The sequence below is a fragment of the Panthera tigris genome, chromosome B2 (genome assembly GCF_018350195.1).
Source record: "Panthera tigris isolate Pti1 chromosome B2, P.tigris_Pti1_mat1.1, whole genome shotgun sequence".
Lineage (NCBI taxonomy): Eukaryota > Metazoa > Chordata > Mammalia > Carnivora > Felidae > Panthera > Panthera tigris.
In genome coordinates, this window is record NC_056664.1 from 17,990,633 (window position 1) to 18,018,283 (window position 27,651).

Here is a 27,651-nt window from a genome sequence, read left to right on the forward strand (position 1 = left end):
TAAGTCAGGTGATCAAGGTTAACCTCAACTCTGATAAGTCATGTACCCTTGATATGATGTACCCTTGATATGATGTGATGGAAATGGCACTTAATCTCTGTGGTCTTCCTCCTCCAGTCTAACCATGAGCAAAACATTGGACAAAACCACGGTGGGGGCGGCGGCGGGGGGGGGGGGCACTTTACAAAACACCTGACTAGTACCCGTCAAAATCGCCAAGGTCATCGAAAACAAGAGAAGTCGGCAAAACGATCATAGCCTGATGACCAAATGCCATGTGGCCTGCTAGATGGGATCCTGGAACCAAAAAAAGGACATTAGGTAAAAATTTAGGAAATCTAAATAAAATGTGCCATACTAATGTAATATGTTGATCAGCAGGGGAAACTGAGTTAGGGGGTATATGGGCACTTTCAGTGCAACCTGCAATGTGTCTATAAAACTATTCTAAAATGAGAAGTTTATTTATTCTTATGTATTTATTTATTTTTTTAAGATTTTATTTTTAAGAAATCTCTACACCCAGCCTGGGCCCGAACTCACAACCCCGAGATCAACAGTTGCACGCTTCACCAACTGAGGCAGCAAGGTGCTGCTTTGCACATATTTAAAATAAATAAAAAAAAAATGCTAGAAGAATTATCTTGTGAAGCTTGGTCTTTGGTGCATATTACCCAACTATCGAATAAAGATACGCCATAGCCCCAAAGGTGGAAAACAATATATTAATTTATTTCCAAGACAATAACATGGAACATCATGAAAAACAAGGATGGGTTTAGAAGTTTCAGCCATCCCTGGAGGCTAGTGGAAACCCACTTGCCCAAACACTACAATCTTCCAATATTAAGGTTTTTAAGACACAGAGATGGACCAACGACAGACATGTAAACATCTTCTATTCCCAAAGGCTTCTCGTTCTAGAGGAGAACGATCCAGTGTAAAACGTGTCTTCTTCTCAGGTGGGGTCATTTAAAGAAGTTGAAAGAAAAGATGATTTTTAGACTCATTAGCTCTAGATGGGTTTCTTATGCTTCAACCCTTTACCACTTTGCACAGTTCCGTCTTTTTCAGTAGCTGGACAAAAATAAGGCTTTACTTCAAAGGCATTCCCTTAAATACAACGAACATTCAACAGACACAGTGAGAGGAAAAAAGGCAAAACCGTGTTAAGGGTATCATTAGCTGTAGTTAACTTTTTTTTTGGTGAGAATAAATAAATATTAAGGAACTCAATGGATGTAGGAATACAAAAGTAGACTTCACATTTTTCTGACGTGATAGGACATTTTCTCATATTAACACTGACACTGCTCTTAAAACCTACCCTCTCTGGTATACTAACTACGGCTTTATTTCACCTTCTCAGGAAACTGAACTAAGGAGACCAATAAGAACATCCCAATCCTCAGAGAACTTGTTTCCTAATGCTTATCAACAACCTCTCTAAGCCTTGCTTAATTTATCTGCAAAATGGGGGTAATCGTGTGAGCCTCCCAAGAGTGTTTGTAAGGTTTTAATGCAATGAGCCCGCTAACAGGCCTCAGCTTCGGTCTATTCCTTCCCTTCTTTCTTTGGAATGGTCTCTGATTTAGACCCTCATTTCTGACTACTCAGATCCCTGGCCGGACAGCCCAAACTACGACCCTGGATGTGAATGCGTTAAAATACAAGCTATCTGTGAGATTCTCTAGAGCAGCCTTCCCCACATGGATGCTATTATCAAGAATTTCAGACGCAAGTAGCTTCTGTCTTACTTTTCTCCTTGTCTCAAGCACATATCTGGTGTGTAACAGATGCTCAAGAAATATTTACCGTGTGCTGAGGGAACGAATTGGGTAAGAGAACGGGACAAGGGATAAGCGACAGAGAAGCTCACTCACAGCTGAAAGCTCTTAAAAATCTAGGCACTCTTATCAGCACCAAGCATTGTAAAGCTACTCAGAAAATACTCTGGAGTCCTTAAAGTGTCGCGGCATAGAGTCTGGATTCCATTTTGCAGGTAAGATCACTTTGGTGGGGGGTGGAGGGTGGTGATCCAAGAGGCGAGTGATTCATTCCTGAGGGTTAGAGACTTGGGAAGAGAGCCATGCAACAGCACCTCAGTTCTAGAAATATCTTCCTTCTGTGGGAACTTTTTAGCATTCGCCATGGAAAACAATGGAAGAGGGACCAGAGTACATTCTGACCCACAAGAAAGGTCCTGTTTCCCTGGGGTCCCTTTGCCGAAGCAGCCACCAGTGACTGCTGTCTGATAGCATATCCCGCCTCTTGTCAACGACTTACATTCTGTACAGACCTTCAGACACGGTAAGCTCACCGTGCTCGTGTTGAAACTCAGGAAACATGATCTAGTTCTCCATTCTAGCAGCTCAGGTTTTAAAGGAGATTGCTGAGGTGCCCAGGAAGCTGTTTCTATGCCCGGGGGGGCCGCTGAGCAAAGAGGAGGGGTATCCATGAACGCGTGGCTACGGGTCTGGCATAAGAGATTCCTTCTCCGGGGAAACACAGTTCCTATTTTCCTAAACAGTATTATCTATAGCTCTCCTTTCCGTGAGAGCATCTCTCTCTCTGATGAGTATCTGGTGCAAAGGTCTGACGCCAGTTCCACTGGCCAGGGTTCCGATCACGAGCCCGACGTGGAATGACCGTTAAGAGAAGGCCAGGATGCCGAACGTGCCAGCATCGACCTGCGCAGCCCTCCTGATTGCACAGTTCCCAGTGCCCGGCGGGGGTTGTAACACATAATAACCCGGCCAGGTCCTGCAGCCATGACCTCGCGGCTACAACCGTTACTGTAAGCGGGGCCGGGTTCTCTCACGAAGAAAAGGCCGCGGCTGCCCTCCGATCACGGGTTAGAGTGGCTCAGAAGTACCAGCTGGGTTGGATCACGGTTTCGCTCTGATTCAGGGTTCTTTCTCGAAGCCTCAGTTCCAGGCATTCCACAGTGAGGGGGTACGTAGTCAGCTCAAACTTGTTAGCAAAGAGGCTGGGCGAATTGATCAACCACTTCAAGTCCCCGTTTCCATAGATACAAATGCCGTGTACGTAGCGGCCTGCAGAGGAGAGAAGAAACCGTCAGAACATGCCTGGTCTGGAAAGCTGGGGGTGGTGAAGGGGCGCAGCGGCAGAGTGGGGCCTGTCTACTGAGTAGCTAACGCTGTGCCCGGTGCTCTGGGACTCCGTATGACACGGGGTCGTGTCGGCCAGGAAGTGAAACCCCTTCTGGAAAGCTAAGGGGGACACATCGGTGCTTGAACAACAGGAGGGTTCAATGATATGAGGCAAGAGCGGCCACAGGCATCGTGAGACGATTCATGTGTTCTGGCCTGAGGGTTATGGGTAAGAAGTTCCAGAAGCGGACGGGTGGGAGAGGTCTTTCTGGGAGGCACCGGTCAGACCTCTTCTTTGAGCCGGGGCTTAGTCTCTCCAAGTGCTTACGTTCGTCTCCTCTTAGAGGAGAATCAACCCCACTGATGTGACCTGTCTCCACATGCCGGCTTGACTCCCCTCCCAATCCCCGCCACGTCTTTCCCGTGACACCCACACCACTCCTATTTTTTCAGCGCCCTGGGCATTTCTCCCCCTTTCTCTCACAGCCCCCACCCCTGGTAGCAACTCTGGCAGCTGCACCTTCAAGATCGTCGCAGAATCTGATCGCTTCGCACCGCGTCCGCTACTCCCGTCCCGGCCTGTGCCACCTCTATCTTCCCGCCAGAGCTGTCACAATAACAACTGGGTTCTACTGTCCCCACCTCTGCCTGTTGGTATGTTCTCAGCACCACGGCCACGGGGACTGTTCTGCTCGCAAGCACACCATGATGTCGCCTCATCTCATGTGCACGCACAGCCCAAATCCCAGCAATGGCATCGAAAGCTCCTGAGTCTGGCCTTTGACCTCCGGCCCCTTGCTCACCTGATTACAATGCTTCCCAACGCTGCTCATTCACTCCGGCCGCAGTGGCCTCCTTGCTGCCCGCCCCCCAACCCCCCCACCGCACACCAGGCATGTTCTACCTGAGAGTCCACATAGTTCTTCCTCCCCAGGCAGCCCCCTTCTGCCAGCTTCCGCCAGACCTCCCGCAGACTCCCTCTCTCACCACCCCAGGTATCTGCCTCAAGGCCGAGTTCTCAGGGAGGCCTCCTCTGACCCCCTTCCGCCTTCCCCAATTCATTTTTCTCTTGGCTCTCGCTGCCAACGGATAGATTGGTATGTCAGGGCCACGAACGCAAATATTTGGCTTATTGTCTTTCTCCCTGGCCTGGGATGGAAGGTCCAAAGAGCTGGAACCGGAGGCCCTTTTGCTGTCCTCTCTGTCCCAACCTGCATCCGGGACAGTTCCTGGGAAGTATTAGGTGTTAAATTAATAGCTGTTGAATGAAAGGATGGAGACGAATGAGTGGAGAGTTAGTGGAAGGACAGAACTTGGCCGGCAGGGGGGGCGGGGGGAGGTGGCATCAGGGGCATGGATGGTGGCTTCATTTGGGGAAAATGTGCAGGGGGCGGATTTTCTCTACAAGAGAGAATTTGGTTGGCAAGGGGGTTAGAAAAGGAATGGGAGGAAGTTGAACCTCTTTTCTAGAGGTTTCTTGGCGCGCACTGGAAAGGCTACGGTTGACTGACTTAAACTGAAGGGCTGGGCCTTTTTTAATCCCATAAATAGGGAGAGTCTTTGAAGAGGTTTGAATGGAAGAATCAGAGGGTAAATTGGGCTTTAGCAGCATTAGTTTTACAGAGCTTTGCAGGGTACAGTTAGAAATCCACCACGAGGCCGCAGTAATAACGTAGACCAGAGAGCTGGTTCCAAGTTCATGGCGTTGGCATGAGTGGGAAAGGAAGGGTCATCGAAACAGAACAGAGAGAGGCTGACAGGATTAATGTCATTAATCGTGATTCATTTAATACAGCTGGCAGGAAGCACAATAGAGAGGGGAAATGGATGGGGGACAGAAGCCAGAGTAGTGGGCAGTCGGAGATAACTGGGGAGTGAGAACGGAATGCAGGTGCATAAGCATACCCATGCTTAAGAAAACAAAGTGGAGAGACCATTTCAGGGCGCGTGAACTAGAGGCTCACAGACAACGGGGTCTTCAGGCTACAGGCGATCATGACACTGAAGGAGAAGGAAAAGGGCCAGCACGAGGGCACCACTGGGACGCAAGAAAACAAGGGGATCCCTTAAAGGAAACCCGCACATAACCGAGACCCCGGATGGGGACCCTGGTTGTGAGGATGGGTGACTTTTCCTTCTCGGGACAGGAAGGAACAATGAGAAGCATGTGTCCAAAATACCCTGAGATGGTGGAAGGGGACGGCGTGACAATCCGGTAAGGGGATTTGGGTCACGTGTCTTGAAAGTTCTTCCTCAGGTTGAAACTGTTACCTTTTGGGGTCCGAAAGGCCGTTTGGGCATAGGATTGAGAGTTCAAAGCAAGCAGGAAAGATGAAAAGAAGTACGTCGGGAAGGGCACCGGGACAGTTCTGGAACAGTCCCCAGCAATGCTCTGGTCAGGGAAACACAAATGGCCAAAAGCAGATGGTGGAAGTGATTCCATGTGTGAGTTGGCCTCGTAGGGTCAAATGGCAGGGGAGCCTGGTTTGTTCGTGAGAACAGCAGGGGACGGCTGATCCAGTATAGAGGCTGGAAAAGGAGTCCTCAGAAGGATGCTAGCAGAAGGAGGAAGCTGGGACCGTTGAAACTCTGGCAATCCCAATTTTATTTTATTTTATTATTTTTTTTTTTAACGTTTATTTATTTTTGAGACAGAGAGAGACAGAGCATGAACAGGGGAGGGTCAGAGAGAGGGAGACACAGAATCTGAAACAGGCTCCAGGCTCTGAGCTGTCAGCACAGAGCCCGATGCGGGTCTCGAACTCACGGACCACGAGATCACGACCTGAGCCGAAGTCGGCCGCTTAACTGACTGAGCCACCCAGGCGCCCCAATCCCAATTTTAAAAAAGCAAACACATCGGGGACTTAGGTGGCTCCGTCGGTTAAGCAACCGACTCTTGATTTCGGCTCAGGTCATGACCTCAAGGTTCGTGGGTTGAGCCCCGCGTCGGGCCCCACACTGCTTGGGATTCTCTCTCTCCCTCTCCCTCTGCTCTTTCCCCCTCCTCTCAAAATAAATATGTAAACTTAAAATAATAATAATAATAATAAAGCAAACGCATTTCAAACAACAACACATTTTAGGTGTGGGATATAGCAATAGACAAATTGGTCAAAAATCCTAACCCTCTTGGGGCTTCACTTCTGTTCTGGGGAGAAAGACAGTAAAGATATAAAGTCTGTAAGTCAGTGAAGAAAACCAGCCGAGTAACAAGAAATTGTCACCAGAGATGGGAGCTCCAAGTTCCAGACCGTAGAGCTAGAGTATTCTCTGTGATTCTAAGGGCCTATAAAGTAGGTGCGCATCCACGGGTTTGGAACAAATCCACCACTCACGACCAAGGGGGAAAGGTCCGGATTGTACTCCAGACTTGCAAGCACTGTTCTGCCTCCTCTGGGTTATGTCTTTTCTTTTCCCCATCTAGTGGTTTGGGGGACAAACTATTTTTAGGTTCGGAACCATATCAGGCTTTCAGATGTTCACCGGCATCACAGGCACTAAGAGAAGAAAAATGAGACATTTGTCTCAGAGGCTTGGGCTACCCAAGCTGTGTACCCTCTGCAGGTTCCTGGCTTGGAGCTACTCTCATGGGCCCACCTGTCGTGTGATAAGTAAAGGTCCCTATAAAAATGGAAACCTGACCAGCTGGTACCTTGTCTATGGGGTAGGGCCTGGATACAGGTGAGGACAAGGAGAATGAGAGTAAGGTTCTAGGGAGGGGCAGGGCTTGGTGCTGACACACAGAACAGAAGCTTCCGTGGTAGAGGCCAGAGGCGCAAAGTAATGACGTCACAGGGGTCCCTGCCGTGGCGGCTGAAGTCTTCCAGTGTTACAGCTGGAGAGGAGGTGGAGAAGCAGATCAGGTGACCACAGCAGTCCCACAGGGAGGACGACAGGGTTACAGGAGGACTGTGGAAAAGGCAACACATCTCAAGTATTGGGACCTCGACTAATGGCCATGGTCTCTTTTCTAAAGAAGTCCCCCAGAGATCAAAGAGCAAAGCAACCTTCTCTCCACTCTCTTCCTGCTCCAAGGAGGGCAGGCTGTGATGAGAATGCAGGCAGGGGGCGGGAGATGTCCTCTGGGGAAAATGTGGGCTGATTAAGGTAAAGAGATGAAGATCCTGAAGAGCAGGGTGTACGGGACGAGAGCGTGTTGCCATCTTCAGCGGATGGGGACCTCAGGAAGACACGAGAAGGGCGTGGGGTGTAAATCTGAGACAGAGCCTTTAAAGAGGAAATCAAGTGAAAATGAGGTCACACAGGATGGGCCCTGATTCAATATGGGTGGTGTCAGTATAAAAAGAGATTGGGACAGAGATGCACACAGAAAGAAGACCACGTGAGGACCCGGGAAGAAGGCGGTATCTCTAAACCTCTCAGAAGAAACCAAATCTACAGCCACCTTGATCTCGAACTTCGAGCCTGCAGAACTGGGAGGGAATAAGTTCCTGTTATTTAAGCCATCCGGTCATTCATCCTAGTGAATGAATACCATGCTGAGTAGGTACCAGACAGTGTGAATGGAACGTATGCCAAGGGCTGATAAAAACACTTCTTTAGAAAGTTCTATCGCAGGGTCGCCTGGGTGGCCCGGTCGGTTAAGCGCCGGACTCTGCGTTTCGGCCCAGGTCGCGATCTCACGGTTCTCGGGTTGGAGCCCTGTGTTGGACTCTGTGCTGGCAGCGTGGAGCCTGCTTGGGTCTGTGGTGAGACCATGACGTCACTTCTCATCCTGACCACTTCCCCTCCTCACCACCACACTCCCAAAAGAAAGAGAAATAAATCATGTGAAGACAGCAGAAACTAGCAAGAAAATACCATTATAAGTCGAGCCCACCTCTCAACCCCCTCAGGAATCATGAGCTGGAGCATGTCGGCGAGACCCCGAAGTCTCCTTTTCAAGGCCCATGTCTTCAAGCCTCTAGCTACTCCGGGAACTCGGATTGTTTTAAATACACAAGCAGTTCTCTCCGCGAGAACCCCTGTATTCCACAGCTACCTCCATGCCAACACCAACAAGCAGTGTGGCCTCAAAGAGTGAAGTGAGTGCCTCACCATGGCAGCCTCCGTGTTTATCTTCCATGTCCATCCACTTTATAGCCCTGAGGTTACCGGTCCACGATGCATTTGGCATGGAGCCCGGGACACCTGGAACATTGATAAGGGAGAAAAGCAGACATGAGAACCAAGACAGCAGGGTGTCGATTGCATCAGTGAAGCCTCCACATCATGTTCACTTTTTCACTACGTTATCTTTCGCGTTAGATTTTCCATCACTGGTGCAAGACCTCAGAAGCTCGTGGTGTGAGTAGCTGGTGGTTATGAGCTCTGCCTTGCTACCAGTAAAAATACATACGCACATATAGGTGTTTTTTCATAATGTGTGCCCAAGCCTGCAAAATAGAGGTTAAGAAATACCGTAGCAGGAAACCGTAATGCAGATGGACAAGTTGAGGAGTTTTGGGTCATCTCTCAATGGCCTTGAGCTGAATTCACTTTCAATCCTAATATCACAGCTATTTCGGACTTTCCATGTGACCTCGATCTTAAAATGAAAGCTCAGGAAACAGGCTACCCTAGGTGCTAAGCACTAATTAAGTGAACTTGCAGTATGAGGCATACAGAAGGGAAATATCTTGCTTACTACATATAAACTCAAACAAATCCCTTAACACACGATCCTTCTTTATTTGTTAAAGTGCTTCTTGAGCATTTGGTGTTGCCGAGCATTGTGTGAGGCCCTGGGAACAGAGAGAGAGGAGACAAGACGTGATTGCCGGTCACCCAAAGAAGATGAACAGTTGACCCCAAGCAGGAAGTTGTGAGCTTTGAGTTTTTCCTAGGAAGACTGGTGTGCCCTGACCTCCCCAACTTCTCTATTTCTTTCAGGTGTTCTTTTGGCCAGACGTTTAGTTGCCGACCCACTACCCAATTAGTTACCGGATTCACCTCTGAAAAGTAAGAAGCCTTGGAAAGAGGAGAGGACAGCTCTAGAGGTCGCCATCTTGCTAAGCAGGGCTTTTCCTCCTTGGCATTATTGACACTTTAGGCTGGATAATTCGTTGTTGTAGGGCCTCTCCCGGGCATTGTAAGAGAGCAGCATCCCTGGATTCCACCCACCAGATGCCACTAGTACACGCCCCCCAGTTGTGACCATTAAAAACATCTTCCGGTGTTGCCAAATGTCCCCGGGGTCGGGGGTGGGGGGGCAGAACTGCCCCATTTGAGAAACACTGTGCTAAACTATTTTAAATAACCCTCTCCATCTCAGTAACTTTTGCCTACTCCTATCGAATAGTTTTACCCCAAGGTTCCCATTATTGGAAAATAAGTACGTGGGAATCAAATGCAAATACAACAAAAGAAGAAATATTTTGCTTCATAAGAGCTCCGGCAATTTTCACCAGTGTGCAATGCAATCTGAATGTGATTCTAATGTACTGACACAGGTATGACATGTGTACCCAAACGGTAACAGTCCCTTCCTACAAGATCTGGTAGGCTGAATAATACCACTCCCCTCGACATATGCTCAAAGAAGTCTGAATCCTAATCTCTGGAACCTGATAATATGTTATGTTACAGGTGAAAGAGAATTCAGTTTGCTAATCAGCTGACCTTAAAATAGGGAGATTATTTTGAATTATCAAGGTCAGTGCAATGCAATCACAAGGGTCTTTAACAGTGGAAGAGGGAGGTAAAGAGTTAGTCTTTTTTTGACTATTTAAAGGTAGAGGAATGGGGTAAGGACCACGGTCATTAGAAGCTGAAAAAGGCCCAGACCCTACAGAAAGGAATGGAGACCAGCCAATGTTTTGGTTTTAGTCTGGTGAGACCGTGTCAGAATTCTGTCCTACAGAACTGTATCATAATACATCTATGTTGTCTAAGCTTCTAAGTCCGTGGTAGATTGTTACAATGGCAAATAGAAAACTAATACACATACTAACTAGACAAAAACTTACTCAAGATGATAAGTATTTTTTCATAAGAAAAAAGAAACTGGGCAAGACCAATAATTTTCAAGAAGTTTAAGTGGATTGGGCACATAAACATGTTTCCTCTTTAAAAACACTAATAAAAATGTGCATCTTCAGAAGAAAAAAGCTCTGTTCTTCTGCCCTGATGTCACATGATAATTATATGATGTTCTGAATCAAGAATTGTACCAAGGTCTCCCAACCAAAATTAAATTATGCAAGCCTTTCCTGTAAATAGCATGAATCCTTACCCCCAAGGGCTCACTATAAGACTGATTCTTTTTTTCTTGTTGCCAAACTTGAAAAGTTTGCTTATAAATCTTGAGTAGTGAAGAAAAACAGTATTTATTAAGTAATAATTTTTCCTATTGCTTTGATTTGCATTTATTACTTTAAAAACTACTTTAGCATTTGCCTTTCCCAAAAGAAACTTCTTTATTTTGTTCTTAGTACACATTTTAAAAGAATTCAGAGTAAAACTTGCCTTGGTTGAGTTGGGGGTTGGGGGGAGGGCCGTCCAGAAAACAAAGAGATAATTTGGTATATTTAATTGTGTCAGCAAGATTAGCTGACCTGGACGTGATTTTTTTATGATTGTTTGTTTATTTGTTTTTATTCACTTTTTTTTTAGGGGGGGAGGGGCAGAGAGAGAGGGAGACAGAAAATGAAGCAGGCTCCAGGCTCCGAGCTGTCAGCCCACAGCCTGACCTGAGCTTGAACTCACGAAACACAAGATCATGACCCAAGCCAAAGTTGAATGTTCAACCGACTGAGCCACCCAGGTGCCCCTACATGGATGTGATTTTTATGAGTCTATTTTGATTAAATAACTATAGCAGAAGAGGGTGAAGAATGCATTGCCACGAGAAAAAGTCCCTACCCTCCTTTACATTACATTTTTTTTTTTACAAAATGAGATATTTTTTCCCTCTCCTTTTCGTTAATACTGTTCACCAAAAACTGACTCTTCCTCAGAAACACATTCCTTATTTTAGAGATAAGATGGTGACATTTACAATTAATGACTGCTGTCTTTTTTTTTTTTTTTCCTTAATGTTTATTTATTTTTGAGAGAGAGACAGAGGGTGAGCAGGGCAGGGGCTGAGAGAATGGGAGACACAGAATGGGAAGCAGGCGCCAGGCTCTGAGCTGTCAGCACAGAGCCCAACATGGGGCTCAAACCCACAAGCTGTGAAATCATGACCTGAGCTGAAGTCAGATGCTTAACCGACTGAGCCACCCGGGCGCCCCATAATGGCTGCTTTAATGTCTTTAGAGTAAACACATAGCACATGTGAACTTCCTGCTCATGAAATTATAAACCTCAACTTCTATACTTTCTATTTAATGACAAATCTCCAACATGCCTGTTTAAATACTACTCATATTCATGCCTACAAAAATTATAGTTTGAAAAATAGAATCGGAGAGGGGCGCCTGAGCGGTTTGGCTGGTTGAGTGTCAGACTCTTGATTTCGGCTCAGGTCATCATCCCAGGGTTGTGGGATCGAGCCCCGAGTCAGGCACTGCACTGAGTGGAGCCTGCTTGGGCTTCTCTCTTTCACTGTCTCTTTCTGCCCCTCCCCAGCTCACGCGCGCGCGCGCTCTCTCTCTCTCAAATACATAAAATGAAAAAAAAAATTGAAAGGAAAAAAGTAGAACAAAGGAGACGGACAAAGTCAAATTCTATTTTGTATTTTCTTGCAAAGAATGCTTCCTGAGGCACAGGAATAACTGGCAGGAGTGGGCAGAGCCCCTAGCGTTGCAAGTGTGGTAGTTGTCGGACTGGGCACCCCCTTGGTGCTTGTTAGAAATGCAGACTACCAGGCCCCACCCAGACATCCTGCACCAGAATTGGCATCTTCACAAGATCCCCAGAGGATCCTGGCACATGAGGAAGTCTGAGAAGCCCTGGGTTTTCACCGACATTGCAAAGAAGACAGAGCTCCTGTGTCTCCTCGCCTTGAAGTCCCTCCCTCAGCCTTCAGCAGGTTTCCAGTTAGCTTCTCTCTCCCCTTTCCTCACACTTTGCCCTTGGGAAGGAATCTTGTACTGTGTACCTTCCATCCTTTGGTTAATTTAACAAACTCGTCCCCATGGCCAGGAATACATGCGTTTGAGAAGACCTCTCAAGTCACTACCTTGGAGATGATCAGCCTCCTCCGTGTGAGGAGAAGCCGTGTTGAACAGAAGACCAGTCTGCACTGTGCCTTGACTTCACAGCATTTGGCCCACCGGGGATTTTCAGTCAATGTTAAAGGGGTCAATGAGTGCCCATGGTCAAGGGTTGCCCCTCAACTCGGTCTTCAGGGATGGCGGTAGGACCGTTTAGCTTGGGTGTCGACAGGACAGGCCTGCTTGCTACCTTGGTTTTCCAACAGGCCACTGTACTTTAAGGTGTAATCATGTTCTACCTCTTGATATCAAAAAGTACTTATTCAATTCTCTCAGCCAAGGCCAACCAGCTTCAGTTTGCCTTCCAGCAATTGTTTAAGTGGCCACCAATCACTTATTCTCCACATCTGTCCTACTGGTGCAACTAGCTTCGGCAAGTGATAAGACCCTCAACAAGACTTCTGGTCACAGCTCGAATATCAGCTCAATGTGAATACTTTGCAGGCATCGCTTGATTATTATTTTGAGGAGATAATGGCAAGCAAGAGACTGAATGGTCTAAATGTGCCATGTGACCACTATTCAGTAACTGAAGGGGCCTTGGGTTAAAACATACATGGAGACCCCAAAGCTACTGATCCCATCACTTGGGCCAACGTCCAGATGCTCCTTCTCTTCTAAAAGTGTCCACTAAGCATAACTATTTCCTGTTTTTCTCCCAGAGATTGACCCAAGGCAGAATCATCTACCACCCCCCTCCCCATGGAACACACTGGCCTTCCCGCTGGGATTGGGGAACTTAATTATTATCCCAGCTTTGTTGCTAACCAGCTATGTATGCTGGAAAACCATTTAACACCACATAGTCTCTCTTTCAAATGAAGCATAGATCACATCAGTGGTTGTTCAACCTTTTACACATTTTTTAGAATTTTATTTTATTTTATTTTTTTGAGAGAGAGAGAGAGAGAGCGCGCACACATGTAAGCACAGGAGAGAGAGAGGGAGAAGGACAGAGAGAATCCCAAGCAAGCTCAGTGCGGAGCCTGACTCCAGGCTTGATCTCACAACCATGAGATCATGACCTGAGCCAAAATCAAGAGGTGGGACGCTTAGCCCACTGAGCCACTCAGGCGCTCTGATTTTTCAACCTTTTAGATTGCAATCTACAGAAAAACTATTTTATTTTATTTTCAGAGAGAGAGAGAGAGAGAGAGCACAAGCCAGGCAGGGGGGAGAGAGAATCCCAAGCATGCTCCAAGATGTCAGCGCAGAACCCAAAGGGGGGCTCGAACTCACAACTGTGAGATCGTGACGAGCAGAAATCAGGAGTCAAATGCTTAATCGACTAAGCCACCCAGGCACCCCAAAGCAATCATATATCATCATATGCACACACACATATGTAAAGTAAATGAAAGTTTCGCAAATTACTCAGGCTTATTACGTGTAAGTAAGGCACTTGTTTATTTTATGTTATTTTTTCATAATAAAATTCTGGTCAAAACCGACTCAAGTGATTTCTGGAACCACTAAATGGGAAATAGTGCTGTTTTAAAAATACTGTACTGGGGGAACCTGGGTGGCTCAGTCGGTTAAGCATCCAACTCTTGGTTTCAGCTCACGTCACTTTCTCACAGTTTCATGAGTTGAGTCCCACATCAGGCTCCGTAATGACAGTGCGGAAGCTGCTTGGGATTTTCTGTCTCCCTTTCTCTCTGTCCCTCCCCCATTCTTGCTGTCTCCGTCTCTCTCAAAATAAATAATAAACCTTAAATTTAAAAAAAAAAAACATAAATAAAAACACTTTACTTGATGACTGTGTCATTATTACTGCTGTTATGATGATGATTATTATTGTGCAGGATTCTGGGAGGGTAGTTATGAGGTATTATGGATAAAGTCTACCCTCCATTCTTAAGCGTCCTAGGAAGGGTCTATTTTGCATTATTTCTAGGACGGGGCAAACAGAATACACCGATGTTATCAGAGGAACCATCTTAAACTATAAAATCCAATTCTCTGATTTGCTCTTCATAGGCTAATGTAAACAAAAGATTTGAGATAAGTTTACAGAGTAACCAAGACTGTTTTTCTTGGAGCTTAGCCATTATTAGTCAAATAACTGCATTTGTTGAATAAATGAACATGGTTCTTTGAAATGCAAACTTTATTTATATTGACTTGACTTTCTCCTTATTGTTCTTAGGCAGTGCTGGCCTCATTTTGGAGACCTCCATGTGGTAACAATTCCAGCAACTGCTTACTCCTTAAGCTCAGATATATACTTTTCAACTTACCAAATTTTTTTTTTACGTGTCAAAAGTCAATGCTAATGCCAATGTACAGACAAGGGTTTTCTCACAATTAATGGTGGTGCCGTAAATCGGCATGACTCTGGAAAATCACTTTGGAAATACGTGGGGAAAGTCACCATCGCCCTCAATTCCCTTTGGCCCTTTAAACCAATAGCTTCACAATAAGCTAAGGAAATCATTTTTTAAGTATTTATATATGAAGGTGTTTATTTTGACATTATTTATACATAATGATTAACATCACAGGCTCTCAGGTCAGAGTCAACATTTCAAGTCCTTATCTCTGCTATTACTGGCCGGGTGACCTTGAACAGTTAGGCAATCTCTATAAGACATCACACACTAATCTTCAAAACCTCACGGGGTTTTGTTAATGTTAAATAAAATAATGTATGTGTTGTGCTTAGCACAGTGCCTGGCATACTTAACTAAATAAATGGTTGAAAACATAATCTATTAAAATCATGGGGACAGGGTAGCTGTGGCAGAGATTGCTTCTTTACTATAACCAGAAGCAAGTTTACCAACTTCGGCGCTACTGACATTTGGGCTGGATAATTTGGGCTCTGGGGACTTTCCTGTGCACTGGAGGATGTATATATACCAGCATCCCTGGCCTTTACCCACCGGATGCTACAAAGCAGTCCCCATCCCTGTGCCTCCTACTCCCCACTCCCTACCCCCCACCCCCATGACGACCCAAAACGTCTCCAGATGTTGCCAAATGTCCCCCAGAGGGCAAAACTGCCCCTGACTGAGAGCACAAAATTGTCCATTATTAATAAAATCACGAACAAATATTTGCATGTAAAATGACCATATAGTTTTTAGTTTATAAAACTTTCTTCAATGGTACTGCTTTTATATTTTTAATGAGTTTATTTACATACCTCTAAGACTTATCTGCTTTGCTGACCTAGGAATTGTACTTGTGAATATTTTAAGAATAAAGCAACAAAAGAAAAAGATGCACAGTGTTCAGTGGTGATTCGCTTTCACAACAACAACAACAACAAAACGGAAAATTATCTAGTAAGTGGGAAATACACCGTTAAGTAACTTGTAGCCTTTTTGTCTCATTGTTAATTACGGTCATATTTAGCCATAAAAAGGTACATTTTTGGTTGTTCATTAATCACTTAGGATCTGTAACACACAAACTTACTAAAAGAGATCCTGCTTTGTTTCAGGTGGATGTTTTCTAGAGCTCTGCAGTCTGAGACAATGGCATAGTATCCTTAAAACAACATCACTGCATTCAGCTCAGATAATTGCCAACAAACTGACTCACCTTTGGTTGTAAAAGGAAAAGATGAAATGAGTAAAGGAAAAAAAAAACCCAGAATTTTATTTTATTTTTTTTAATGTTTATTTATCCATCCTGAGAGAGAGAAAAAACTGGAGGGAAGGGCAGAGAGAGAGGGGGAGGGGGAGAGGGAGAGAGACAGAGAGAGAGAGAGAGAGAGAGAGAGAGAGAGAAAATCTCAAGCAGGCTCTGTGCTATCACAGCCCTACACTGGACTCGATCCCATGACCCTGGGATCATGACCTCAGCCAAAATCAAGAGTCAGATGCTCAACTGACTGAGCCACCCAGGTGCCCTTAAAAAAACCGGAATCTTAGACTCAAAAGGCTTTTAGAAATTTTAGTATGTTTCAATATTTTAATATATTCCTTCTCATTGGCATGCCATGTAAACTAGAGCCTGGGAAATTTAAGTGAATTACCCAGGAGTGTGGATGTGCTAAATACCTTGTTGATTTTGTTTCAAGATAATTCACCCAATTATTCAGTTTTCCCGAATGCTTCCTATGTTCTAGAATAGATGCTGAGGGTAGAGCTATGAACGAGATGTCCTTGGAGCTGTTGGCCTAGAGTATTCAGAAATTATATATTTATTAATATTTTTATGAGTAGCCCGAACCCTCCCCTCAAGAGGGGAGGTGTCGGATTACTTTGAACTGTCTGCCCTGTGTCTGTTTTTTCAAGCCACTTGGAGATGCTAAACCCACCAACCACTCATCCCCGACAAATGAAAGCAAATTCACACTTGGCCATCATCCCAAACCTCTCCTGTGGGTGCCCATTCTACCTCTTACTAGAATTCTGTCTCCTCACTCCGTTTCTCATTTTACCGCTGCTTCTGCTCCCCCTGGACCCAGTTTAACATTTATCTCCTCTCCCAAAAGCTTGACTCTCAACTAGCATTTTTAATTTCCTGCTTTGGATGGTCGCTAATCAAGCAGCTCGCCCCAGCGAGCTCCCCAGAACCGAAATTATAGATCACATTCAGGCCACTCGGACCACATTATAGGTCACATTCAGGCCAGGGCGATGCCAGAATACTGACCGTGACGCAGAAGGACTGTTGCCATCTTGTCCCCAGACTACAAACAGCAAACTGGCCGCTCACAGGCCGCATGCGATCGATCGTAGGCCTGTTTGGTTCGACCCTCACAGAAGTGTGGGTTGAACACTGAAAAAGAAAAAAAAAGTTCCCCACAGAAGCTCAGATTGCCAGTGTCCCTCGACACCAATTCACTGGGGCTTTGAGAAGCCAGGGATTCTCCTACTGCCCTGTTCCCCAGCATGCTTCACTCACTCATATTGTCTACCTGGCCCTGTCAACGCGTAGTTTGTAAAAGTGGGTTCCCAGACCTCGTCTTTCACATTGCCCACCTCATCATGCATCGCTGTCCACGCACACCTGGCTGTCCCGCCACCCTCAGGGGAATTCCTAAATTGGTCTCCCATTTTCAGCGGTCAGGGGTAAGGCTCAGACATTAATGTTTTTCAACACGTCCCCATAATCTTAAGGTGTAGCCAGGGTTGAGAGCACCTGTTTTTCACAGAATATTTTATTGAACATCCCTTCATAGGGATAAGATTTTTTAGCTTCTAAAACGCCAAGCATTGTGCCTCAGTAAGGAGAGATTTTCTTTTTCACCAAAGAAAGCAAGTTAAAGTTTTAGAGACTCTAAAAGTACAGAACACTCCAAAGGGACCAGTTATGTTCCAGCTGCCCAAAATTAGTCATCGTGGCACCTTTGCCTTGTGAATATTTTCTTCTTGTCCTCTTAAAAATATTATCCTATCGTTGGTGAAAAATTGAACCCTGGTTATGGGAATGGATTCATATAATGCGTAAAAGCACAAAGAACAAAACTGAGAAGTTAACACAAAACCCAAACACCACACCATCCTACACCTACTGGTAACAACCATTACGAAAACATTTCACAAGAAACAACAAGTGTTGGTGAGGATATGGAGAAAAAGGAACCCTCTTGCACTGTTGGTGGGAAAGCACACTGGCACAGTGTCCTCAAAGAGTTAAAAATGATCTAGCAATTCTGCTAGCGGGTATTTACCCCCCAAATGCAAACACATTAATTTATGCACCCCAGTGTTTATAGCAGCATTATTTATAAAGCCAAATTACAGAAGCAGTCCAAACGTCCATCAGTTGATGAATGGGTATATCTACATATGATGGATTATTACTCAGTCATAAAAAAGAATGAAATCTTACCGTATGCCATGACAAAGGTGGAACTGGAGGGTGAAATACTGAGTGAAATAAGTCAATCAGAGGAAGACAAATACTGAATGATTTCATTCATGGGGAATTTAAGAAACAGAACAAATGCGCAAAGGGAAAAAAAAAGAGAGAGAGAGAGAAATCAAGAAGCAGACTCTTCACTATTGAGAACAAAGTGATGGTCACCAGAGGAGCAGGGCTTGGGGAGGTTGAATTAAATAGGGGATGGGGATTAAGGAGGGCACTTGGGATGAGCACCAGATGATGATGTACGGAAGTGTTGAATCACTATGTTGTACACCTGAGACTAATGTAGCAATGTATGTTAACCATGGGATTTTTTTTAAAAAAAGAAAAAGAAAACATTATTTCATAAAGTATCTTCTTATACAAATAAATATTTCCATGTCACCTTAAGATTTCAACATAGCGGGGCACCTGGGTGGCTCAGTCGGTTAAGCATCTGACTTCGGCTCAGGTCATGATCTCGTGGTTCGTGAGTTCGAGCCCCACATCGGACTCTGTGCTGACAGCTCAGAACCTGGAGCCTGCTTCAGATTGTGTCTCCCTCTCTCTCTGCCCCTCCCCTGCTCGTGCTCAGTCTCTCTCTCAAAAATAAGTAAAAACATTAAAAAAAAAAAAAAAAGACTTCAACATACCTATTAACCAGTTGACTAACCTATATTGGGTAATGATTGCAAATAACCCTACACAAGTGGCTTTTACCATTGAGATATATGGGTTGGGTTTCCTTAAATGAGTCTAGGAATTCCCTATGCACGTGTTTACTGCTTTCTAAAGTTTATCAATTCAAAAAACTGTTACCTTAGGACTGAAGTTTTATTAGATTCTAGAAACTTGAGAGATTCTGTTATTTGCAGCATGTGAACATTAAGTATGGTAATTTTCTCTGTGATCTATTTGTTTAGATGTGTTTGTTTAGAGCGCCGTTCCCTTACATGATAAAGATTTCTCGTCAGGGTCATTTGCTATTGGAATCAACTGAGTATAGCATGCCCTGTATTGCTGTGTTGTCTGGGAAGAGGTTCTCAGCAAATCCATTAGACGAATTTTCATCTTGCCCAGGACACATGGCCTTCTTCACCTTCAAAACAAGGCACCAGGCTACACCCAGTTGGACGTACATCAAGAATTCATTTGCAAGTGGTAGAACGTTTCCTCCAATTCCTTGTAAAAGCAGCCAAATAAAAACCATGCCTGTTTAGGACTCTTGTCTGATTTTAATCCCTATTTTCAACCCAAGACAGGTCCAGAGGAGCTGAAGGTCCCTGGTAAGTTGCATTTGTTGCTGCACGTACTGGGGTGTATATACAGGTTGCCAATTCTGGGAATTAAGTGCCTATCTATAGCAAGCCTAATCTTTTATACAGAACGGGACAAGTAGTTCTTCTGTTTACAGTAGTCTTCTGCAAAAATGAGAAACATCTAAACAAACTTTCAAAAGAGAAGGAACACGGGAGGAAGAGTCTTGGGATGTGCCCCGGATACGTGGGGGAGGACCTCCCCCCCACCCCTACCCTGCCACCCCCTCACCCCATGGAGTTTGCAGCTGTTTTTAGAAATACAGAAAGCCACAGAGTAGGCCTAGCATTTCTTCTGGAAACATCTCCTGAAGCTGAACATTTGGATAAAAAGCACTGGGCTGCAATTAGCACAGCAACCCAAAGAAAGGCAGAAGTAATTTATGGGGGTGGGGATGGTTGTCACTTTTGGAAGTGACCGGGGTTTTTTGGAGTACTAGCCTAACATGGGTTCTTGTGATGGTTACTCAGGTAAGGATCAGTTTGAGAGTTCAGTGGTCAATTCTAATAAGTGCAGTTTTGTCTATATGCAAAAGCTCAATAAAAAGTTTAAGAAAGTGGGGGCGCCTGGGTGACTCAGTTGGTTAGGCATCTGACTTCGGCTCAGGTCATGATTTTCGCGATTTGTGGGTTTGAGCCCTGCGTCGGGCTCTGTCCTGACAGCTCGGAGCCTGGAACCTGCTTCGGATTCTGTGTCTCCCTCTCTCTCTGCCCCACCCCTGCTTGTGCTCTGTCTCTCCCTCTCAAAAATAAATAAAACATTAAACAAGTTTTTTTCGGTTTAAGAAAGTTATAGAATGTGTAGGAAAGTGATAAAATAAAACGTGAGCCCCTTCAGTTTGGGGCCCCCAAAGAAACGTTGGCCCCTTCAGTTCCTTGCCCTTGTCTCTCGTCCTCCACCCAGAGTCGTTTTAGGAATGGAAGTGCCAGTTCTGAGTTATCCAGCTGTGAGGTTTTGAGGCCTCTATTCTTAAGGACTTGATACTGGTGTTTTCATTTGTGCAATCGTTATTTTCAGTATTTTAGAAACTCTGAATTATGGACATATTTAGATCAAGACCAATAACTAATACACTTAATTCATAGTAAGAGATACACTCTTTTTTTTTTTTTTAATGTTTATTTATTTTTTGAGAGACAGAGAGAGACAGAGCATGAGCGGGGGAGGAGCAGAGAGAGAGGGGGACAGAATCCGAAACAGGCTCCAGGCTCGGAGCTGTCAGCACAGAACCTGACTCAGGACTTGAATTCATGAACCGTGAGATCACGATCTGAGCCAAAGCCGGATGCTTAACCGACTGAGCCACCCAGCTGCCCCAAACTCTTTTTTTTAATGTTTATTTATTTTTGAGAGATAGAGAGTGTGTGTGAGTGAGTGGGGGAGGGGCAGAGAGAGAGGGAGGCAGAGCATCCAAGGCGGGCTCTCTGCTGTCAGCATAGAGCCCAGTGTTGGGCTCGAACCCACAAACCGTGAACCAAAGTCAGACCCTCAACCGACTGAGCCACCCAGGAGCCCAGTAAAAGATAAACTCTAAAGTCATCTACAAAATCCAGACAAATCCTCTTCTGTATGAGTTTTTTTGTTTGTTTGATTTTCAGTAGGCTCCACGCCCAATGTGGGGCTTGAACTCATAACCTGGATTAAGGGTCTCATCCTCCACTGACTAAGCCAGCCAGGTGCCCCCTGAATGAGTTCTGATAAGAGATCATATTGGGATGTTGTGACGTGCTCATTAGGCTGTTCTTGTATGACTGACTGAAAGGACTCACAATGGAAGTTTTGTGAGTTGGTCATATGTGTTTCTGGAATAAAAGTGGAATTCAGTTTTTGTTATTCTTCCAATTAAGTTTGTGACATTCCCGCTATGTAAAGATCATCCTTGACTTACAATGGGGTTAAGTCCCAATAAACTCACTGTAAATTGAAAATATCAAGTTGAAAATACATTTAATACACCTAACCTATGGGACTTCAAAGCCTACCCTAGACTACCTTAAATATGCTTAGAATGCTCATATTGCCTACGGTTGGGCAAGATCATCTAACACAAAACTTATTCGTAATACAGTGTCGACCCTCTCATGTAATTGATTGAGTACTGTATGGAAAGTGAAAAACAGAACGGTTGTGGGGCACCTGGGTGGCTCAGTCGGTTGAGCGTCCAACTTCAGCTCAGCTCACGATCTCACGGCTGGTGAGTTCCAGCCCCGCATCGGGCTCTGTGCTGACAGCTTGGAGCCTGGAGCCTGGAGCCTGCTTCAGATTCTGTGTCTCCCTCTCTCTCTGCCTCTCCCCTGCTCGCACTTTGCGTTCTAGAAAACCTTCCAGATCCTTGGTAGTAATCTCAGAAGCCTCTGCATCTTGGGAAACTGCCTTCTCCCAGAGCCTGTTGTCTCTTAATGCGGACGATTGGGTGGAATCAAAAAACAAAACAAAACAAAAAAACCCTGACAGTTTTTAATACTTACTAGGCACCATGCGGCATTTTCAGCAACCGATATTATGACACGTAATTTACTTATAACGGTAGTACTATTTTCGTCCCCATTTTACAAATACAGAAACTGAAATTCAGAGTGATTACATAATTGGCCTCACATTGTATACACTAGGAATCTGCAAAGCTGCACTCGAAGCCAAGTAGTCTGGTTCCAGAGAGCCTCTTCCCCTCCCCCACAGTTCATACACGACCCAGCCTCTGTCTCGCTCAGCATTTATAGGCACGCCCCCCAAATACCCTCCAGAAACAAGGAGAAATGTGCTATATTAAAACAGCCAGGCAAATGGGGATATTGTGTTAGTACTAGGTACCCAATATCCTCATGTGGTCAGAATTTTATGGTACAAAAATCACTTCTCCCCACTGCCTAAGGCGATTGGCCTGAGTTTCATTAAGTCATGGCAGGAGTGGTAGCTGGCATCTAGACAAGAACACGGTGACTGCGACAAGGAGAGAAATTCACTGCCCAGAGGCCATTGTTCCAGTAATCCCACTGGAAGGAGGGGGGGAGGGATGGAATTGGTCATAGAATCACCAATGGCCAAGCTGGGAGGAACATTCTCCATTATCTTGTAAATCATCGGCATTGTCTCCATTTTACATATGAGTAAATTGAAGCCCACATAGGATAACGTAACTGCTCAAGGTCATACACCAGGTACCTGAAACCTAAGCCTGTCTGCCTCTAAAATTTTTACTCCTTCCACTGCATGCTCCAGAGTTAAAGCAAAATAATGCAGGAAAACTTTTTTGAGATCACCCAGTTCAATTTCCTCATTTTATAGAGAAGGAAACCGAGGCTCTAAGAGATGAAGTGACTGAAGTCCAGTTAATCAAGGACAAGAGGCTAGAACCTAGAAGATAATTTTGTAATGTGCATATGTAGGTCACTGGCCTTTCTCACATGGTTCAGTGGCTGGAATCTGAAGAGCCTATGTGTTCTAATCCTTGAGTGTCTTTTGGGGTCATCCAAGACCTCATCCTTAGAGGCCACCCAGAGATTCTTCCGGCTCTTCTACAAACATCTTTGAAGAGAAATACTAGCAAGTCATAGCCAATGCTGTGAAATGCATTATTCTCCAGATATATACATATGTATGTGTATATACATATTTATACATACGTATGTATATATACATATATATATATACACACACAAATGTATGTATCTGGAGAATACATACATACATATATATATGTATTATGTATTTGGGGGAGGGAAATTGAATCAGAACTGCCCAATATACAATTCTTACTTTTTAATAAATTCCCAAACACCTTCGCAACTGTCTCCAATGTCCTAAAACCAAAATTCACTGAGGCTCAGTTTGGTTAAGTCATTCGGCTAGTGTCCTACAAGCTGACAAGGCTGGGATGCCTAAGTCTGTATTCTCCCCTCCACACTGTCCTGCAAGATGAGAGAAACCTCGCACAAAGCTCAGAAGCTTGAAACCTGGGGAATCTCAGATTAAATGACATATGTGAAAAATTAACAAGATAATTAAACCCAACAGAGAAGGCTCTACGAGGACTTGTGATGGAAAATACATTAAGATTTAGCTGAAGGCAAAATTTTTCCTTTTGTCATTTCCAAAGTCAAACATACAGGGACTCATAAAATAGACGGTCAACTTGGCCTTTTTTTTTTTTTTTCCTAAATAGAGGAAGCAGTATACAGTAGCCACAAGAGATGAAAAAAAGCATCTCTAAACACTGCCCATGAACAGTCTATGTCACCAATCAGCTTACTACTCTTAGTAACATTCTCTACCCATCTTCCCTACAGAAAGAGGAAGGCCAAGAGAATGGACATTGTTAGCAATCATTATTCTGACTCTTGCTTCTAATGCTTTCAGAATTTGTAGATTCAGCTTTGTCCATTAAAAAAAATTAAAGAAGAAGAAGAAGAAGAAGAAGAAGAAGAAGAAGAAACAGAAGAAAAAGAAACAGAAGAAGAAGAAGAAGAAGAAGAAGGAGGAGGAGGAGGAGAAGGAGAAGAAGGAGAAGCAGAAGAAACAGAAGCAGAAGAAACAGGAGGAGGAGGAGAAGAAGAAGAAGAAGAAGAAGAAGAAGGAGAAGAAGGAGGAGAAGGAGAAGAAACAAAAGAAGAAGAAGGAGAAGAAACAAAAGAAGAAGAAGGAGAAGAAACAGAAGATGAAGAAAAAGAGGAGGAGGAGGAGGAGGAAGAAGACGTAGTCTGGTTGCTGTAACATATCCTAAAAGTTTAAGTTGGATACAAAGAGTTTCACTTTTCAGCAAATCATTATTATGGGATACATAGAAAGCCTTAGCCTGGACTATTGGAATGTTATATTTCCTTTGAAAAGAAGCAGCTTACTCATTTCTGAAAACTGGAGTCTACTCCATGATTTTCTATAAATCGTGTTTTCTTGCTTTGAGTTTGTGTGGTAGTTGTCAAAGCTGGTCAGTGGGCACAAGAGGGTTATGGTGGTGTGTGTTGGTGAATTTCATGTTAGAGTTTATACATTATCCCGGTGTAAGCAGCTAGGAGGGACGACGTCTGTTTTAACTTTGAGGAAGTTGAACGCCCAAAATGGGAAGGATGTGGCTGGGCCAGCAAAAACCTGCACAGAGTGATTGTGAAAAAGCTCTCATTTCTTTCAGGTCCTTGCCGTGCTGATTTCCTTTCCTGAGAAATTATATTATGTTCCACATAAATACTGCCTTAAGTCCCTTCGGGTTCACGGTATGGCTTAAGAAAACAAAACAACCTATGAATCCCAATCCCCGTTTCTTTCCCATGATGTGATTGCAAAAATAAAGTCCTGAAGACGTTATCGACATCCTTTGAATTTTCGAGGAAATGCTTCTCACGGAGGATACTTCACAGTGTTGGTAGGAGGATGAAGTAAGCGGTGTTAGTAGTTTTAAAAATTACACCCAGTAACATTAAGGGAAATCAAAGTTAGAAAGAATGAGTACCCATCCCAGCAAATTAAGCTGGTACATGGTGGTGGAACTGTAGTGTAGACCCTTTTGTGGTAAGAATATATTTAAGTTTTATCTTTATCTATATTTAAGGATCCTCTTGTTACCATGTAAACAAACTCTTTTTTTTTTATTGTTATTATTTTTTTATTTTAGAGAGAGAGCATGGGAGTGAGGAAGAGGGGCAGAGGGAGAGGGAGAGAGAGGGAATCCCAAGCAGGCTCCTCGCTCAGTGCACAGCCCAACATGGGGCTGGATCCCACGACCCCGGGATCGTGACCTGAGCCGAAATCCAGGGTCGGATGCCCAATTCACTGAGCCACCCAGGCGTCCCTAAGTGGACAAATTCTTAACCTCTCACTTTACACTCAAGTTTTTCATTTCCTTCTCAGAACGGCTGAGAAGTAGCTGCTGTTACCATGAAGGTATAGATGAGAAGTTTGAGGTTAGGGTTACCCATGATCACCAAGCTAACAAGGGCAAAGCTAAAATTCATCAGCAGTTTTGCCTCGTTCCCGAGTCCAGGGGATATTTGCTCAATACGAGTACTTCCCAAACGTCGGTTATTTGCACATCACTTTTATAACAGCCACTATAATGCAACCAGCATCACGCTTTTCCTTATATAGGCTCGCTTTCCTTTTCCCTGGCGACTGCCTTTTTTTCACAGTCAAGGAGAACCTCTGACGGAAATGAACAGAACCAACATTTGCTGCCAATCTAAAAAGGGGCCAGTGTCTGTGAAAGATGGTCTCCACCAGTGGTTCTCAAAGTGCGCTTCCTAGACAAGGAGCATCAAGTCACCTGGGAGTTTGTTGGAAATACAGATTCTGGGGTTTGCCCCAGGCCTCCTGAATCAGAAAGTCTATGGGTAGGGCTCGGCTCTCTGTGTTCCAACAGGCAGATCCTGGGAGTCCGTCTGAGAACCACTGCACTGTATACATTATCTTATTTAATACTCATAACTGCTCTGGGAACTAAGTGCTATACATTATTCCCATCATCGCAGATGGGTAAACTGAGGGTCAGGAGACACTAAAACCAGCAGCACATAGTTAGCAAATAAGGGGAGCCAGGGCTTAAACCCTGTTTGTCTGGCTCCAAAGCCTTTTCAGAGTATCACCCGGACTCAAAGGGGGATGGAAGGAGATGCCGTTGTAGTGGTTCAGAGAAATAGAGTTGAGACATTTAGGTTAAGAAGATAATTTTGACATTGATTATACATCTATTATGGCTTTGATACACAAAATAGTTTATTTTATTGCTTAAAGGGTCACTGAAATGCAATACTATGTTTTTGTTTAAAAAAAAAAAAAAAGCAACTGCTGCCTCTAGAAAATATTTGTCTTGGTCGAGATGATGCCAGGTTGAAAATTGGAAAAAATGGTCTTGCCACTTCTAAAATGGAGGCTGTATTAATCCTTTGTGCTCGAATAAAGTCACATTAAGTTCAGCTTAGTGAATGTTTACCAATCATAATGGTATTTATACTTAATTAAATCTTCATATATACTTTAATCCAATTTCTTTTGTCTTGCAGAATGTTGTTCTAGAGATTAGGAATTAAAAGCTAACTGAGAGCAGTGTTTCTGCATTCTTTCCTTCACGGGGGTGGGGAGCAAAGTATGTTTGGGCACAGATTCCCCAGTAAAGATGATCCAAATATTATAGCATCACCAATGACCGGAAGCATCATAAATGATCCTTCAACTGCCTACAGCTTCGGCATAGCTCAGCTATGTAGATTGTATGCAACCTGTCTAAAGTTTCTCTACTAGGAACTCAGCACGTTGTGATCCAGACTCATCCATCAGTCTAGGTACTCAAGAGCCAGAGTGAATTGTAAATTTTCAATCTTCCCCCAAATTTCTGGTCCTCAAAGGGTCTAGGTTTCCTCCATGAGGAAACACAAGCCAGAAGGCCCAAACCACCAACACAATATTTTAAAAATCATGTCCAAATTTATTACGCGTATTTAATATTATGATCTGGCTATACAAACGTAGCATCGTTTTAAAATTCTGTTATATGGATAGGAACCCATGGAAGTTTCTGATTTATACAATTTTTCCTTCAACCAGAATTCACCTCCATATTGGTCAAATAAGTGTCAGTGTGGATTTTCATCTGGCCGCAGACACACACAAATAGCTGTATGGTAGAGCTGACTGTTCTAATGACATTTTTAAGACATGATCCTACCAGTCCATCAATATTTATAATTCTCGGTCCCCGGCATGACTGAATGCATCCTTTGTGGTTCTAGAAACTGATTTCTAAACTTAGGCTGATGTACAGAGAACACAATGCATACTTTGAAAAACACTGGGAGTGATCCGGCCACGCCCAGATTTAAGGGCCAGGTAGGTAACCTTTCGGGTAGGGAACACCTACCTTCTAAATAGCTCAGTGTTTACATCTGCTGGGAGCGACACCTGGAGAAATGTTTCAAGTTTCTTTCTATTGTTGTCTTTTCTTAGCCTTTCATTTCCTTATACCCATGTTTCTTTCCCCCTAATCCAGTAGCGAAGGAGCAGCCCAGATCAAATGAAGACAGGAGAAGCCCACTGCACGAAAGGGGAGCAGGCCAGGAATCTAACAGCAATACTAACAGCGGGGCTGGAGGGGCGCCAAGTTGGGGGAGAAACTCCAAGCAGGCGCACGTAAGATGGAAACGAACCGCAGGCGTCCACGTTGGGAGCAGGTGCTTTCTCTTGGAATCAGATGCGACTGCATGATGGGCCCGGGGCGGCTACCCGGAAACCAGATTTCTTAAGGAGGAACTTTGCCCTATGACATTCCGACT

General features: G+C 44.4%; 1 protein-coding gene across 1 annotated transcript in view; it reads right to left on the reverse strand.

Moving 5' to 3' along the window:
• Positions 1-1,970: 1,970 nt before the first annotated feature.
• Positions 1,971-27,651, reverse strand: part of LOC102972600 (glucosaminyl (N-acetyl) transferase 2 (I blood group)) — a 31,026-nt gene continuing 5,345 nt past the window's right edge. Inside the window, exons 2-3 of the mRNA XM_007073112.3 lie at positions 8,175-8,267; positions 1,971-3,056 (exon numbers count right to left, since the gene is read on the reverse strand). Of these exons, the coding sequence (XP_007073174.1) occupies positions 2,866-3,056; positions 8,175-8,267 (284 nt within the window). The 3' untranslated portion in view covers positions 1,971-2,865. The remainder of the gene's footprint in view (positions 3,057-8,174; positions 8,268-27,651) is intronic.